The sequence below is a fragment of the Oryctolagus cuniculus genome, chromosome 11 (genome assembly GCF_051225735.1).
Source record: "Oryctolagus cuniculus isolate XC-2025 breed Fujian yellow rabbit chromosome 11, ASM5122573v1, whole genome shotgun sequence".
NCBI lineage: Eukaryota > Metazoa > Chordata > Mammalia > Lagomorpha > Leporidae > Oryctolagus > Oryctolagus cuniculus.
Window position 1 is genome coordinate 17,510,231 of NC_142877.1, and position 18,019 is coordinate 17,528,249.

At 41.8% G+C, this 18,019-nt stretch overlaps 1 protein-coding gene across 8 annotated transcripts in view; it reads left to right on the top strand.

Moving 5' to 3' along the window:
• CHD6 (chromodomain helicase DNA binding protein 6) overlaps positions 1-18,019 on the top strand; it is a 235,635-nt gene that overhangs the window by 125,223 nt on the left and 92,393 nt on the right. For all 8 annotated transcript variants that reach the window (XR_016215824.1, XR_016215823.1, XR_016215825.1 and 5 more), the window contains 5 exons: positions 5,644-5,706; positions 6,538-6,596; positions 7,426-7,543; positions 14,347-14,433; positions 14,640-14,774. Coding sequence is in view for 4 of the 8 variants with exons in the window: in XM_008274447.5 (XP_008272669.4) it covers positions 5,644-5,706; positions 6,538-6,596; positions 7,426-7,543; positions 14,347-14,433; positions 14,640-14,774 (462 nt within the window). In the remaining 4 variants the exon portion in view is untranslated. The remainder of the gene's footprint in view (positions 1-5,643; positions 5,707-6,537; positions 6,597-7,425; positions 7,544-14,346; positions 14,434-14,639; positions 14,775-18,019) is intronic.

The following is an 18,019-nucleotide window of genomic DNA, read 5'->3' on the forward strand; positions in this document are numbered from 1 at the left end:
CCATAGCAGAGAGCTGGATTGGATGAGGGGAAGGGGGGCAGCCTGGACTGGAACTGGTGCCCATATATGATTCTGGCACCGCAGGCAGAGGATTAACCTACTGTGCCACGGAGCAGGCCCCTTGCTGCTCCACTTCTGACCCAGCTCTCTGCTATGGCCTGAGAAAGCAGTAGAAGATGGCCCAAGTCCTTGGGCCCCTGCACTCACATGGGAGACTGGGAGAAAGCTCTTGGCTCCTGGCTTCAGGTTGGTCCAGCTCTGGGATGTTGCAGCCATTTGAGGAGTAGAGCAGATGAAAGACCTCTCTCTGTCTAACTCTGCCTCTCAAATAAATAAATAAGTCTTAAAAAAATAAAAAAAATAAAAAAAAAAAGAGGAAAGGAGAGAGGGGGGAAAGGGAAGGGAGGGGAAACAAAGAAGAATGGGGGGGGTGGTAAACATTTGACCATTCTGGTGATGGAATAGTCAGGGCTGGTGAGATGATTGGAAACTGAACAAACAGATCCCCAAGCAAGGAGATCACCTTGAGAGACTTTACTGAATTAGATTACCTGAAGAGACTTATACTGAATTCTGGGGGCAGCCTGGGAACTGAGAGATCAGCCAGAAGACAGATTGAAATTTCATAGTCTAACAGTACTTAGGAGACAAAAATTTTATTAACAGGCCTGAAGCAAAAAAGCTGATATTCCCTTAAAGTATTTGTCAGGCTTTTAACCTTGAGATTAGAGACTGAAATGGTCAATTCAGAACCTCCACAGGACGTGTTTCAGGGCTCAAGACACAAAAGATTTTTCAGTCAGTGACCATGGACATTTGTGCTCCAAGAACAGGGTAAAATGAGAAGTTTTCAGTCTTCTCAAAACTAACCCGGGGGGTAGGGGGGTAGGGGGCAGTGCTTTGGCTTAACAAGTAAAGCCACCCACTACCTACAGTGCCGGGATCCCATATGGGCGCCAGTTCTAGTCCCAGTTGCTCCACTTCCAATCCAGCTCCCTGCTATGGCATGTGAAAGCAGTAGAAGATGACCCAAATCCTTGGGCCTCTGCACACACATGGGAGACCAGGAAGAATCTCCTATATCATGGCTTTGGATATGTTACATATGTAAATATTCTAGAAAATGTGACTGAAAAATCAAAGAGATTTAGCATATAGTAGAAGCAGATGCCAGGTGACCCAGACACTGGGGTTAGCAGAAAAGAACTTTGAAATTTCTAATTGTTCAAGAAATTAAAAGATAAACCAAAAAAAGTTTTAAATGAAGACTTTCGCCAGAGAACTGAATCTGTAAAGTGTCATTTGAACAGTCTAGGGCTGAAAACTTCAGTTTATAAAACTCAGAATCTAATAGATGGCTTTATAAGCAGATTAGATACAGCAGAAGGTAAGATTAGTGAATATGAAGACAGATTGGTAGAAAATTTCTGAAGCACATAGAGAAAAAATAACAGATAGGACAGGGAAAACATAAAAGCAGAGGAAAGAACCAAGTGGGATACAGCTAAAGGGCCTAATGTATTTCTGACCGGAGTCCTCCTGAGCATAGAAACTTCAGCCATTCTTGAAAAAGAACTAAATTGGAAGACTTACTGTAAATAAGACTGTAATTGAGTTGCAGGAATGGAGACGGGTAGAATTGCTGTGGAGCTACATTGTTCAGTATGAGCATTATCAGCCACATTTGGCTTTTGAGGACTTGATGAAGCTGGTCCAAATTGAGATGTTTTCTGAGTGTAAGATACATACTGTGTTTCTGAAGACTTAGATTGAAGAAAAGAATGTACAGGTATTATATTATTGAAATGACAATGTTTTGAATATATTGATTTAAATGAAATTTTTATTGTAGTCAGTCACATGTGTTTCTTTTAATGTGGCTTCTAGAAAATTTAAATGTGGCCTAATAACCTTGGTGTCAAAAAAGATTTCTTAAACTAGACACAGAAATACTAGTCATAAAAGATTAGTCAGGTAGATTGTATAGAATTTTTATTTAAAAATAGACAATTTTTTAAATATGCAGTTTCCTTTAAAACTAAACATGCCTACCCCATAACCCAGCATTTTCATTCTGGTATAAATCCAGGGTGATGTTTGCCAAAAAAAGGTACAATTTATATGAACTTTATGTGTAATATAAAAATTGAAACCTACTCAAATATTCCTCAACAGTAGAATGGATAAATAAATAGTGATATGTTTATATAACAAAACACTATGCAGGATTACAAAAAAAACGGACTATATACTATGGCTGATTCTCGAGTAATGCAAGTTTGAATTGCACAGGTCCAGTAATACACGAATTTTAATTTGCTCAAGATCTACAACAATTTGGAAAAACTCACAGATGTACTTTATAGCCTAGAAAATACTGAATAAAGTAAGAAAAAGTTGGGTATGTCATGAATGTATAAATTGTTGATAAGTCTATTTTAGCATTTACTACCATAAAATAAACACAGAAAGTTAAAATTTACCAAAGCTTACACAAATGCTTAGAGTTCATACATGGTGCCGTTTGCAGTCTAGAGAAATGTAAACAAACGTGAAGATGTGGCATTAAATCATAATGGCACAAAGTTAACTGTGGTGCATATTGTGCTACTGTAGTTATTTCATAGTCCCTCCTGCTGCTGTTGCAGGGAGTCAGGTCACACAGTGACTGCCAGCTGCTCAGGGGATTAGCACCTCTAGTCTCCATGCACTGCTTAAGAGCCAACTGTATGTAATTCCATTTATATCAAGTTTAATCATAGGCAAAACTAGTCTATGGTGGTAGAAGTCTGAATAGTGGTTACGTATAAAAGGGGCACTGAGTCTTCCAGATTATTGGAAAAGTTATGTAACTCTGGGTGGTAATTATGCAAGTATGTATTTGTATATGTAAAATTTTATTCAGATAAACATTTGAAATTTGTGTACACACTGTACTTATTCCAGATCTCAATATTTAAGCGTTATGTTAGAGCATGTCTGATAGTTCCCTGAGGATGAAAACTGTAAATCATTTGTTCATTTAAGACCAATACATAAGGACTGGCATTGTGGTATGGTGGGTTAAGCCACTACCTGTGATACCAGCATCCCATATGAGCTCTGGTTCAAGACCCAGCTGCTCCACTTTCAATCCGGCTCCCTTCCAATGCACCTGGGAGAGCAGCAGCTTGGCCCAAGTGCTTGGACTCTTGGCACTCATATAGGAGACCCGAAAGAAGCTCCTGGCTCCTGGCTTCAGCCTGGCCCAACTCCAGCTGTTGCAGCCATTTGGGGATTGAACCAGCAGATGAAAGATCTCTCTCTAACTTTTGCCTGTCAAAAAAAACTTTACATTGTGGATCTGGCATTGTAGCACAGGGGGTTAAGCCACTACCTAGCAATCCTAGCACCCCATCTGGGCACTGGTTTGAGTCCTAGCTGCTCAACTTCCAATCCAGCTCCCTGCTAATGTGCCTGGGAAAGCAGCAAAAGATGGTCCAAGTGCTTGGGCTCTTGCACCCATGTGGGAGAGCAGGATAGAATTCCAGGCTCCTGGCTTTGGCCTGGCACAACCCCAGCCATTGCAACTATTCATGGAGTGTACTAGCAGATGGAAGATTCTCTCTCTCTCTCTCTCTCTCTCTCTCTCTTTCTCTCTCTCTCTTTCTCTCTCTCTCTTTCTCTCTGTAACTCTGCCTTTCAAATAGACAAAAAGTTTTTTTTTTTCTTTATTTGTAAAGGGACAAGATAGGTGATAAACAAAATACTGTATCCTTCTTTCCTTACCTGTGCTTAAGGATCAAACAGAACAGATACTTGACCAGAAAAGCAAATCTTAGTTGTATCCCACCCCTTCCTTCTATTGTATGGTAAGTACAATTCAGTTGGCTTCTTGTTGAGTACAAGAAAGAACTTTTGTCATTTTGGATGAACTTTCCATGGTGCCTAGCACAATGCCATATGTCTGGGGAAGCATAGTAAATATTTGTAACCTTTGAGAGCATCTGTCTGTGCCTACTTGCTGATTTCCATAATTCTTTTCTGCCATATGCCTTCCTCATTTTTTTATTAAAAAAAAAAAACTATCATCACTTTTCTGGGCAAAACTTGATTCAAGACCATAAGAAACAATATTTTCTGAAATGGTTTGGGATGGTGAGCCTAGGATGGGAAGGCTGAAGGTGACATGCACCACAGGTAATCCCTGGGATGTTCTAAGCAGGAACCCAGAACTGTAAATTTGGCTGTCAGGGCGTTGTTGTACTGCTTTGCATGTAAGTCTCATTGTGATAGGTCTGCAAAAGTTGGAATGTGTGAAACCACTGAAATAAAACTGCTTAAAGTCCTAGAAAGAATTGTTAAATCACTCTTCTAACTCAGTACATCCTTTTTTAAGTTTCTGTTTTTAATGCAGACTTGTAAAAATCATAGGTGCTCTGTAGAAAGAGATTTTTATGGAGATTAGAAGCCTAGACATTTTGATGTTTATCTAAGATAGAAAAGGAATTAGTTTATTTTTAGTTAAGATTTGCATTTCAAGGAAGATCAGTGAGACAAAACCAGTTTCAGGTACAGAGGGGAAGGTAAAATTTAGTAGACAATAATTATACTTTGTTTTTGCATAGTGCTTGTTTTTTTGTTTTAAAGATTTATTTATTTATTTGAAAGGCAGGGTTTACAGAGAGAGATCTTCCATCCACTGGTTCACTCCCCAAATGGCTGTAACAGACAGTGATGGACCAATCCAGAGCCAGGAGCCTCTCTTCCAGGTCTCCCTCATGGGTCTAGGGCCCAAGGACCCTGGCTGTTCTCTGCTTCTTTCTCAGGCATGTTAGCAGGGAGCTGCATTGGAAGTAGAGTAGCCGGAACGTGAACCGGTGCCTGTATGGATGCCGGTATTGCAGGAGGTAGCTTTACCCGCTACACCACAACAAAGGCCCAACAGTGCTTACTGTTAAAAAATGTTTGCATATATGATTTTATTCTCCCAATAACCCAGTGATGTGTGTGTGTAAAAATCTTATTTTAATGTATTTGGAAACTAAGAAGTGTCAGTTGACTTGTCCAAAATTAATAGCTGGTAGATGTGAGAATTAGGACCTTCTGATTCCAGGGCCACCAGTCTCTTCTGTTACAGCTTTCTGAAAATCATACACAGCAACATATAGATGCTAGGACCAATTTTAGTGATGCTAAAAGCAAATCTGAAATTGAATCCAAAGTGCAGAGTAGCTTCTCTGCTCATGTCATAGGGATGTGCCCAGAGGTGTGAGCCACCTCTTTGAATTCTAGCTTTGCCAAATGTTAGTAATCTTTTGAACACTGTGGGCTCATTGAAGGGAAGCTTCAGTAGTCACAGGTGCACTTTTGAATGAAGTTGTACCTATTGTGGTACAGGCCAAGCATCCCTCATCCAGAAACACAGAATGCTCCAAAACACAAAACTTTTTAAGCACCAGTGGATTTGACAGCATTTCAGATTTTTGGATTAAAGATGCTCAAGCAGTAGTTTATGCAAATATTCCAAAATCTGTAAAACTGAAACATTTCTGGTCCCAAGCATTTCAGATAAGGGATACTCAACTTGTATTTCTTACAGAGTTATTCTCTTGGATTCTGTTGTTGCAATAACTTTCTTTCTTTTTAATCTCTTGTCTGCAGGAGCCTCCAGAAGATGATGCAAACATCATTGAGAAGATTCTGGCGTCTAAGACTGTCCAGGAGGTTGGTGGCTCATATTACTATTTAATCACAAACCCAGATTTCACCCTCCATGAAGAGACATTTGGCTAGAGAACTTAGGATGTTCATTCTTGATTAGATTGAGAGGTAGGCAAGAATATTTCCTGCCTAATCAGCACTTAACTTCAGTCCCATGAAAGACTTTAGGACATGAAACGTTTTAGTATCTAGAATGGCCCAGACTGACCTTTTTCTCCATTGTGATCCTAGCAGAGGTGCTATTATCCCCCTTCAGTCTCTTTGGCTCCTTGAAAGTTACCAGAAAGCCAAGAAGAATGTGGGAGGAGTCCTAATGGAAACATTATGGGGTATTTTTCCTTTAGACATCTTAGGCCATTGTAGGAATCCGCTAGAGAAAATCACTGGAGTGGGAGAGCATGTTGGTGCTGGGGAGGGCATGGTTTCATCTTGACTTCAAGTGTTTATGAAAGTAAACTTCATCACTTGGAGAGGGAATACCCCTGGTGTTCTATGGGGAAGGCCTGGGGGACTCCAGAGATTTGTGAAGAAACTTCACACTAGGCAGTGGTCCTGACATATCTCAGAGCCCTGGCCACTGCGGGTTCATCAGCTCTTCGCTGTCCTAGCCTGGGCCTTGGAGGGGCAGCAGGAGTATCCTGCCCATCCTCTCCTCAACCCCCCTTTTTAAAAAACCCTGTAGCTGTGTACTCAGTCTTTGGGAAACATGAGCAATACCTAAGGTCTGGGAAAATGAAAAAGTACCCCCAAGAAATGTTTACTAAAACCACAGAGTTGGCACATAGGGTAGTCTCCCTGGGAGCTGGGCTGACAACTGCTTATTGTTGGTTACAGGTTCACCCAGGAGAACCCCCATTCGACTTGGAGCTATTCTACGTAAAGTATAGGAATTTGTACGTCTATTTAATATATTTTGTGTCTTTGGATTTTCCATGAATAAACCTTCCTTTCCCTTGCCATTTTATTATCTTCTGTATTTTCAGAGACTGGCCTCTAAGGCATCACCCACAGATCTTGGCTGAGTCAAGTTCACCGTAGGCAGTAATGCTCAAGTTCAGCTGCATGTAGGATCACCTGGAGAGCTGTTTTAAAGCTGCTGAACCCCTTTCTCCACCCAAGACTCAGATTTAGAATGGTTCCTGAGCACTGGTGTTTTTTAATGCTCTGGGCAATTCTCATGTGTACACAGGGTAGAAAATCACCATCCTATGGCATATAATCTTTTTACCTCTTTGCATTTTTTTTCCTGTCCACTACCTGCCCCCTTTGATGAACAGGTATTTATGATAAAAAAAAAAAAAAAAAAAAAACAAAAAACCTGCCTCATGTTTTCCTTGGAAGCACGCAGCACACACTGCTAAAGAATACCACTCAGCAAAGGAGGGGCCGAAGGAAGTGCTTATCTGGGCATCGCTAGGAGAAAACACACACACACACAGTTATACATTATGTAGATAGCCTGCCCACACCTGCCCTCCCTCTGCTCCAAGCCAGTTTCTGTAGAAGCTGCAGAAAGGTCAGTTGCTCAGAAGGGATTCATTTTGTTTTGTTTTCTGTTGTTGCCCCTAAGGGCAAGGCCTCTCTAAGTCCAGTCTCCAGCAGTTTCCCAGCAAACCACTCTCCTGCTTCTGTGTCAGATGATCACCCTGTTTATTGAACACCCTGAAGTTCAGTCATTTGCTAGCAATGTGCTTGTCTGACAATTTGTGTGTCTTTGGGTAGTTCCTACTTACACTGCAAATGGGCCACAATGGAAGAGCTCGAAAAGGATCCTCGCATCGCGCAGAAGATCAAGCGATTTCGGAATAAACAAGCCCAGATGAAGCACATTTTTACTGAGGTGAAGCAATGCTTACTGATTGATTTGCTGCTTTTCTTACAGCACTAAGTTTCTAAGTTTAAGTTTCTAAGTTCTAGTTAAAGTCCTATAGAGATTGTTGCTCAAGTTAAAATAACAAATGTGTGTTGGTTGGTAGCAAAATTAATCTAGGTTTAAGCCAAAGAAAACAAATTGTCCACTAAGGTGTAAGGATCAAGTTCCTAAAAACGTGCATCTTGGCCAAGCATCGTGGCTCAGTGGGTTAAGCTGCCACTTGGGACACCTGCATCCCATACCAGAGTGCTGTTTCCAGCCCCAGCCACTCCACCTCTGATCCAGCTTCCTGTTAATATACCTGGTAAGACAACAGATGATGACTTGGCTGTTTGGGTCTCTGCCACCCAAGTAGGAGATCCAGATGGAGTTCCTGGCTGCTGGTGACTTCAGCCTGACCCGGCCCTGGATGTTGTGGGCATTTGGAGAATGAACCAGCGTATGGAAGATTGATTTCTGTCTCTCTCCTCTTCTCATTCTTCCATCTTAAAAAAAAAAAAAAGCCTGTTGTTGTCAAAAATAGCTCAAGTGAGAGAAATAGGCCTACAATTTTTTCATTCCTGCCCCAAAATGGGCATTCCAAAAAGACTTAAAATTTGAATATAAAAAACAAGAAGCTAAAATTGTTAGGAAAGAAATAATTATGGAACTTAGGAATTTCTAAATATTGTACCTACAGCAAGAGGAAACACTGATAGATTTGAATATTAAATGGATATATCAGAAAATACAACAGACAAATGTTAAGTAAATACTTAGGAAATACATATATTATATACACACACACATATATATGTATTATATGTACACATATATATGTATTATATATATTATTATATATATGCCATACATTCTTTGTTATCCAGTAGGGTCTTTTCCCTTTATATTCATAGTACACAAATTATGCACATATACACAAATACATGACCTAGCTTTTATGATAAGAAATCTCTTGATAATTCAATAAAAAATATAAAATGCCAAAGATAAAGAAACAGACAAATTAATCAGGAATTTACAAAGAAGAAAAAGCTGATCACTAGCTATGCTTTTTAGTATAGTCAGTTTTGCTAGCAATCAAAGAAATGCAAATTAAAATGAAAATATTCTGGTTTATTTATGTATTTATTTGAGAAGCAGAGTGAGAGAAAGAGAGAGACTCTTCCATCCACTGGTTTACTCTCCAAATGGCTCCAACAGTCTGGGTTGGACCAGGCTTTAAGCCATGAGCCCAGAGCTTCATCCAGGTCTCCCACATGGGTGGCAAAAGCCAAAGTACTGGGCCATCTTCTGCTGTTTTTCCCAGATGCATCAGTGGGGAGCTAGACCAGAAGCAGAGCAGCTGGGACTCAAACCAGCATTCCAATACAGGATGCCAGTGACGCAAGTGGTGACTTAACCTGCTTTATCACAGTGCTGGCCCCTATTCTAGTTTTTATTTGCCAAATGTTTGAAGGTTTTCAGAACAGAAATTTCCCCTTGCTGGTGAGGGTGAGAAAGGGACACTCTGGGATACCTCCTGGTGGGACCATGACTTGGCTGGACCTGTCAGGAGAGCAGGGTGGCAACAGGCATTGCCTCCCAGAATCTGTAAATGTTTTGTCCCACTTAAATTCTGCAATACATATTTTAAATTATTAAGGCTTTGCACAAATTGTTTGTATTGATGAAAAACTGAAAACAAAATGTTAGGTAATAGGCATTTGTTAAGATACATCTCATAAAATGAAATACTGCACAGCTGATAAAAATATTATTAGGGAAAATTATTGACAATGTGGAAGGATGATCAATGCTGGGAACTCTTGTTAGTGGAAAATGTCGGGCTCTGGCATTGTATAGGACAGTTCCATTTGGAGGGGTGGTGTGCAGGAGAAAAGATGTACGTTAACAAACAGTGCCTGGGAAGTATCTTGCATAAATAAAATAACAGAAATGCTGATATCATTTCCTTTGATCGATGGGATTATGGTAAATTCTCTCTACCATTAAACATGTAATTTTTAAATTATATAATAATCTTTGAAGGCAAGAAGTAATAGAACTTCTTAGAACGTGAAGTGCCTGGTGCTGCATTCTGAGGCTGCAGGCAGACACCGTGGGATCCCAGAAACGGCTGTGCACGCCAGCCAGCTCGCTCTGCATGTAGAGCTCCTTCTCCTCAAGTGATAAAGTTATTTTAGGAAAATGTCAGTAAACATTCTCCTTATCTCCATTTGGAATCCTTCCTATTTAGCTTCAAGTCTGGCCCCAGCCTTCTCTGTGAGTGTTTTAAAGCCTGTGAGAACTGTTTTCCAGGGCACTGTTCCTCTAATAGAGAGTTGGGGAAAGGAAGGTGATGACTGGAATTGGAAGAACCATTCTTGAAGCTTTGTTGGATACTCTCCATATTTCTTGGAACATTTTATTCACACCTCTATTTTAGCAAGTATTTTCAGTGTAGTGACTTGTTTACACGTCTGGTTCTTCCATTTTAAGCTCTGTGAGACGGTCGGAGCCCATGTCTTCCTCCTATTTCCATCACTGGTAGTAGGCACAGCGTGAGCACTTTCTTAGTCATTTTTTGACTGCCCCCAGGAAGGAGAAGAGGGCTTGCCTTGGGCCGTTCCCCTGCTGGAGACCCTTCAACATGTCCCCTCTTCTTAGAATAAAGTCCAGACTCCTCAGTGTAGCCTATATAGCTGTGTGTCTATTTTCTGATACATTCCCAAGGAAGTGTTTTTCCCCACATTGGTTGAAGGTAGAGAGTAGAAACTGTTAGGCTATATAGAAATAATGTAACAAGAGTTCATCCTCTTGGAAGTTAGAGCCTTTGAGAAGATTGGATCCCATGAAATGAGGGAGAAGCAGGTGATAGGTGAGAGTAGTTCCTATAGCAGTGTCTTTGGTCTTGACCTAGCCAACGCTTTTATTAGTAATGTGGAGATACAGGAGTCTTCTGGTATAAATAGTAGCAAAGTCGGGATAGACCGGCTTCATATCCATTGTTTTCAGCTGCTTTGTGAGGTAGCATGTGTGAGGGAGACTCAGACTCGAGCCTGTGAGACCCCCAAGCCACAGAGGAGAGGCCCTCTGACCCCAACTCTTTTTTTGTTGTTGTTGCTATTTATTCATTTGAAAGGAAGAGTTACAGAGAGAAAGGGTTGGAGAGATAAATGGCCACAAAAGGAAGGGCTGGGCCAAGCCCAAAGCCAGCAGCCAGGAGCTTCCCTCAGGTCTCCCACGTGGGTGCAGGGGCCCAAGCACTGAGGCCATCCTCTGCTGCCTTCCCAGGCACATTAGCAGGGAGCTGTATGAGAAGTGGAGCAGCTGAGGATTGAACCAGCATCCATATGGGATGCTGGCATTGCAGGAGGCAGCCTAAGCTGCTACACCACAGCCCCGACCCCAACTCGTGACACCTTTAGAAAACCCAGAATACTTTTTGTCCAATCCAGGGCATGGAGAGGGGAATGCCAGAGTCAAACCCTGTGTCTGTAAAATGCAGACAAAGAAGCCAGGTGTTGCGTTGGCATTTTAAAAATATTTACAATTTTGAAGTGGGTAAGATAATTGAATAGGGGTTCTAGGGCAAAAAGAAATTGTCAGCTTAATTACTTACAGGTTTACTGTGTGCCAAAAGTGGGGTGTGGCTTCTTAAAAAGTCACAGTAGTCCTAGGCTGCACCGTTGGAACTAGCCCACTGTGCCTTTCTCTTCATTTTTTCCTTATGAGTTCATTTGGGCACCAGAATTCAAGGAGGCAGCTGAAGGCGGCTATAGGAGAACAGTCGTGGTGTAAGGGGCAGAGGCCTGGTCGAGTCAGAGAGCAGAGGTGGTTACAGACTGTGTGACACTGGGAACCTGGGTGGCCTCAGGCCACTTACATAAGCTCTTTCATACTCCATATGCTCATGTGTATAAAGATGGACTCTTTAATGCTGTCAGCCTCACACAATACCTGCCAGGAATAAATGACACAGTTGTTTTCCATCTTTTTTGAAGTACAATTGATTTTAAAAATTGCGTATATTTAAGGTATACAACTTCATGTTCTGATATACATATATGTTGTGAAATAATCACCGTCATCAAGCTAGTTAGCGTTTCTATCACCTCACGTAGTTACCATTTTGTTTTTTATTCCCCTTTTATGGTAAGATCTTGCCTCTTAGCATATTTTGACTATAAGGCCCAGTGTTAACTGTCACACAATACTGTACATTGGGTCTCTGGAACTTCATTCATATTGTGTGATAAACTTTGTGCCCTTTGATCAGCGTCTCCCCTTTTACCCCTCTCCTCCACTCCCTGGCAACCACCATTCTACTCTGTGCATCTGTAAGTTTATTTTATAGTCCACCTGTTAGGGAAATTGCGCAGTATTTATTCTTCCATGTCTGGCTTATTTTACTTAGCATAATGTCTTCCAGATTCATCCATGTTTTCGAAAGTGGCAAAAGTCCTTCTTTTTTAGGGCTAACTAATACTCTATTATATATATGTATACATTACACTTTCTGTATCCATTCATCCGTAGATGGACACTGAGGTTGTCTGCATATCTTGGCTGTCATGGGTGATAAATGACAGTGTTTATAGAAGTGCATTGCATAGTGCCTGGCTCATAGTCACTATTCATAAATATTAGTTCTCTGTATCATTCATTGTGAGATCTACAAATAGTATGCAGGAAGAATGATCAACAAATGGAGTTATTCAACCCAGATGAAGAGATTGCTGAAGAGCCAATGCAGAGAGGAGGGTATCACACTTCTCATCACCGCTGTGGAGGAAATGGCTCACAGGAATGAGTGACAGTTACGAGGAAGAAAGTCAGGCTGCAACTTGCTAATAATGATAAAGGTCATAATACTGGGACTAAATGGTAGCGATGAAACTGTTTGACAGTGAGTCACAGAGGGAAGTGAAGTTGCTTCACGAGAATAATTGGATCTGAGGGTGGCACTGTCAGGGATGCTGCAGAGGCTTCCTGCATTGATGAGACAGTGAGACTAGATAGCCCAGAGGGCCTTCCAACCCAAGAGGCAGCAGACTTGCCAGCAGTCTAGAAGGAGGGCTTCTGGGCAGGAAAGACCTTGGTGAACACTGCAGCTCACAGAGCTCTGTGACCTCGGCACATGGTTTAACTGCTCCGTAATGATGTTTTGAGACTCAAAACCACTTAGCATGACTCCTGATGCACGTTAAACATTCCTGAGTGATGCTTATTGTTGACTTGTAAGTACATCTTTATCTAGGCATAATATACATAGATAAATAAATAAATCCTAAGTGTACATCTCAGTGAATTTTTTTAAAAGATTTATTTATTTGAGAGGCAGAGTTACAGACAGAGAGAAGGAGAGACAGAGAGATCTTCCATCCACTGGTTCACTCCCCAGATGGCCACAATGGCTGGAACTGAGCCAATCTGAAGCCAGAAGCCAGGAGCTTCTCCTGGGTCTCTCATGCAGGTGCAGGGACCCAAGCATTTGGGCCATCTCCCACTGTTTTCCCAGGACATCAACAGGGAGCTGGATCAGAAGTGGAGCAGTCGGGACTCGAACCAGCATCCCTATGGGATGCCAGCCCATAGGCAGAGGTTTAACCTACTATGCCACAGCACCAGACCCTCTGAATTTTTAGAAAATAAACACTTGTGTAACCACCACCTAGATCAGGAAATAGAACATTACCCATACCCAGCAATTGCTCTTTATACCCATTTCCAAATATGTTGGCTTATTGTTATTAAAAACAAAAAGTAACTAATTCTCAGCGGCCAAAGGTTATCTTTGTTTTTTTCTTTGTGTGTGTGTGTGTGTGTGTGTGTGTGTGTTTTGGGGGGGGGGGGGAATTTTTATTTATTTATTTGAGAGACAGAGACAAAAGAAGCCCCCATCCTTCCTTGGGGCCAACATTGTGGTGCAGTGGGTTAAGCTGTTGCCTGAAACACAATACCAGCATCCCTCATTGGAGAGTCCAGGCTCCTCCACTTCTATCCAGCTCCCTGCTGATAACACCTGGGAAAGCAGCAGAAGATGGCCCAAGTCTTTGGGCCCCTGTACTCATGTGGTAGACCCAGATGGATGTCCAGGCTCCGGGCTTCAGCGTTGCCCAGCCCCAACTGTTACAGTCATTTGGGGAGTGAACCAGCAGATGTAAGATCTCTCTCTCTCTCTCTCTCTCTCTCTCTCTCTCTCTCTCTAACTCTGTGTTTCAAATAAATCTGTTAAGAAAAAAAAAAAGAAAAGAAAAGAAACAGAAAGTTCCCATCCACTAGTTCACTCCCCGAGATGGCTGCAACAGCAAGGGCTAGGCCAGAGCCAGGAGCTGGGAATCTAATCCAGGTCTCCCATGTCAGTGACAGGAACCCAATTGTGCCATCACCCCTGCCTCTCAGGGTATGCATTGACAGGAAGCTGGAGTCAGGAACTGGAGCAAGGACTCAAACCCAGGCACACAGACGTCTTAACCCCGAAGTGTCTGCTTCCCAGGAACCATCTTTGGAACAAGGAGCTGTAAAAGAACCCTTGTGCTAACTGGTGTGCATTGCTGTAATGGCCACCAGGAAGATTGCACCTGATGCATCCTCTAAGGTGGTTGGATCCTTTGTTCAGCTGTGAAGAGCAAGATCTGGGGACAATAAAGAAACATTTGTAATGTTATTTTTATTCTCCAGTAACTCCTTTCTGTGTTTCCTGATAGGACCCAGAGTAGGGGTTACTTAAAGATAAACCATGGGGTGCTCACTTGCTCATCTTACTTGCTCTTCTCTGTTCTCATTAGCCTGATGAAGACTTGTTCAATCCAGACTATGTGGAAGTTGATCGCATCTTGGAGGTGGCCCACACCAAGGATGCAGAAACAGGAGAGGTAGGTGGTTTGTCATTTTGTACTCTCTTAAAGTGTCTTCCCTTCATCCTGTGTATTTTGCTTGTTTTGTTTACATGTGGCCTTTTTTTTTTTTAATAGTATTCTTGTGTTGTCATGCAGGCTATTCTTTCAGAGTTTGGCAGAGTATGACTGACTGCTTTAATCTAGTGGCAAGAACCTTGATTTTCTGTCCTGTGTCCCACCAGGAGGTGACACATTACCTGGTGAAGTGGTGCTCACTGCCATACGAAGAAAGCACCTGGGAGCTAGAGGAAGATGTGGATCCTGCAAAAGTTAAAGAATTTGAATCTCTCCAAGTTCTCCCTGAAATCAAGCATGTGGTAAAGCATCCATACTCTGTCTGATGCCTCCTGCAGCGTACCATCTTATGAACTTGGTGGTTATGCATGTCCATACGGCTGTGTTTCTGAATGATTTCTGTGGTATCTGACCCTTCCACGCCTACTCCCACCCTCATGAACCTGCAGTTCAGGATATTCCTCCCCAAGTGAAACTTTGCTAGCACGCTGGCCCGCTTTAGGTCTGGGCTTTGTTTTGATGTGTGTCCCTGGATATAGATTCAGATTTCCTGGTGTATGTTTGTCCTGTGGATTTCATATGACAGAATGTGTAAGAAATGCGTGGCATGCATAAGAAGCTCTTACCTATCTTGCTTTGTGGATGACCTCTTGTTTCTTTGTGTCCTTTTCCTTCACTCAGATGAAGCATTCTTAAGCGGAAAAGCTGTCCTTTATCTGTAGATTTCTTGCATAGAAAGAGCATAGGTTTTCAATACTGTGTGTTTATTGGCTCTGTATTTCTGATTCTGGGGTATTACCCCTCTGCTGCAGAAGTGCCCTAGGGTGCCTGAGAAGCAGCTGTACATAAAATATCAACAACTGAAAGGAGGAAGAGTTGGGACCAGAGCCTTGTTAAGGTGTAACAGGCTTGGAAAGAGAATCAGTTTAAACAATATGGCTATAGGGTAGAATTATCAGTGTCTGTAAAAAAAATCACCATTGTTAAGTGAAAAAAAAATCTAGCTCCTCAATAGTACTATTTGTTGCTTGTTACCACTGGAGAGTTTGGCCAAATTGTACCTCAACATTCAGTTAGACTCCTGTCAGATCTTGGCGTTTGAAAGGTGAATAGAGGTATCTGGAGATCAGAAACTTACATAATTTAAAATGTTTTGTTTATGTAGTGATTGAATTATTAAATTCCTTTCTCAGTCCTTTCCTATAAATTCTCTATTGTCTGTTTTTAATTCAATTTGTCAGTTGTTCATTAACATCTGCTGTAGGTTGACTCTTGTGAGAAATAATAAGAAACAGGGAACAGGCCCTGTCCCCAGGAGCTCACAGTCTAATGGAAGAAGCATGTGTGTACAAGCACAAATACAGCACCAGGCTCGTTGTGATGTGCAGTGTAATAGAGACAAACCAGTGTGGGAGCAGAGAGAAGAGAGGATTTCATTCTGAGGCTAATTTTTTTTTTCAAAGATTTATTTATTTATTTATTCGAAAGTCAGAGTTACACAGAGAGAAGGAGAGGCAGAGAGAAAGAGAGAGGTCTTCCATCCGTGGGTTCACTCCTAAGATGGCTGTGACGGCCGGAGCTATGCTGATCCGAAGCCAGGAGCCAGGAGTTCTGGGTCTCCCATGTGAGTGCAAGGGCCCAAGGACTTGGGCCATCTTCTACTGCTTTCCCAGGCCATAGGAGAGAGCTGGATCAGAAGTGGAGCAGCCAGGACTCGAACCGGCACCCATATGGGATGTTGGCACTACAGGCAGCAGCTTTACTCGCTGCGCCACAGGGCTGACCCCTGAGGCTAACTTTAAATTATCATCTTGAAGTAATCAGGATTCCCACCCATTCCCTCTGCTCAGTTCCTCAACCTAACTGTGTGTACTTGGCAAGAACATAAATCCTCAAGGGTTTGCTGCTGACCACCCCACTGGCCAGTGGAACAATATTATTTTATACTTGTCTTATTTCCTAATCTAATTCTTCTCATTAAAATGAACATTTTGAAATTTTGCCTCAAAAATTCTAAATTGAAATGGTAGCTAAAACAGCTGTCTTTTCATATGTTAAGCAAAGGGTTGGTTCCAAATACTATGTCACATGAATAACTTGTCTTTATTTTTAAAGGGATCTTGTTCTGAATTTTGAAGGTTAGAGATGATCTTACCACTCTTGATTTTGTGGTAAAAATGGGTCACTTGTCATCAGAAAAGTATGGAATTTCAAGAAAGAGAGAGAGAAGTGAGAGTTAGTAATGATTGTGCCAAGGGAGAGAAATGGGTTTTTATTAAGTAAGACCCTGACTGGAAATCCTGAGAACCAATTCTGTTCTTTAGAAATTAACTAAGTAGCCCTTGAAGCTTGTTTGCTATAGTCTGTACCACTTCGGAGCCATCCAGACTAGGTGTTAGAAACATCAGCTGATTTTAGGGCTTGTGCTTAGAAGGCTGGAACTTCTGAGCAGTAGGTAACATAAAACTGAAATCTGTAGCTCTGGAGAAAGAGGGAGACCCGTAGGAGTGACCGAGTGAGAAAGTGATGCCTCTCCATCTAGAACACTTTTAGGACAGCTAACTAGAAGCTCCAGGGGAAAGTGTACTGTTTAGTGTCTGCAGTGATGAGAGTGAGCTACTGAGACCCCAGGGGTGAAGATGCTTCCAGAAATTGTCTCCACAGTATCTAGTAGAGTGAGAAAGAATGCCCAATGGAGTGGTTGCCTGAGCCCCAGGGATCTGTGCTGAATGGTTCAGATAGACTAAGAAGACAGATTCTTTAAGGAAACAGAGCAAGAGAATGTAATTAGAAGAATATAGCTGCAGTAATTGAAAAATGGTTCTATTGCAGTCATGGATATGGAACAGAATGAAAAAATCCAGATACAGCTCCATGAATATTGTGAAACCAAGGATAAGATAAAGGTGACATTTCATATAGTAGAGAATTTTTTTAAAAGATTTATTTATTTATTTGAAAGGCAGGATTACAGAGAGAGAGAGAGAAAGAGAGAGAGAGAGGTCCTCCATCTGCTGGTTCAATCCCCAGATGGCTGCAATAGCCAGAGCTGCATCCATCTGAAGCCAGGAACCAGGAACTTCTGGTTCTCACACGCGGGTGCAGTGGCCCAAGGACCTGGACCATCTTCCATTGCCCTCCCAGGCCACAGTAGAGAGCTGGATTGAAAGTGGAGCAGCCGGTACTTGAACCACCGCCCATGTGGGATGCCAGCACTGCAGGCGGTAGCTTTACTTGCTATGCCACAGCACCGGCCCAGAGATGAATTATTTTTTAGAAACTAGTATCTCAAATGAAAAAATAAATAATGAGACTGCTTCTGGTTTTTTTCTAAGGGAAATTTAAGGAATTTGCAGTTTTGATTGTACATAGTTTTGCTTTATGTGTTGACTTTAGAAACCAACCAGCTGACTGTTCAACCCACTATGCTTTCCTAGTCTGATTCCTTAGGCAGAAAGAAATAACAAAAAGTAATTCTCTTTATAAAAACGAAAAACCCTAATATTAGCTTTCAGAGAAATTGAAGTATAAGTGAGAGTCACATCTA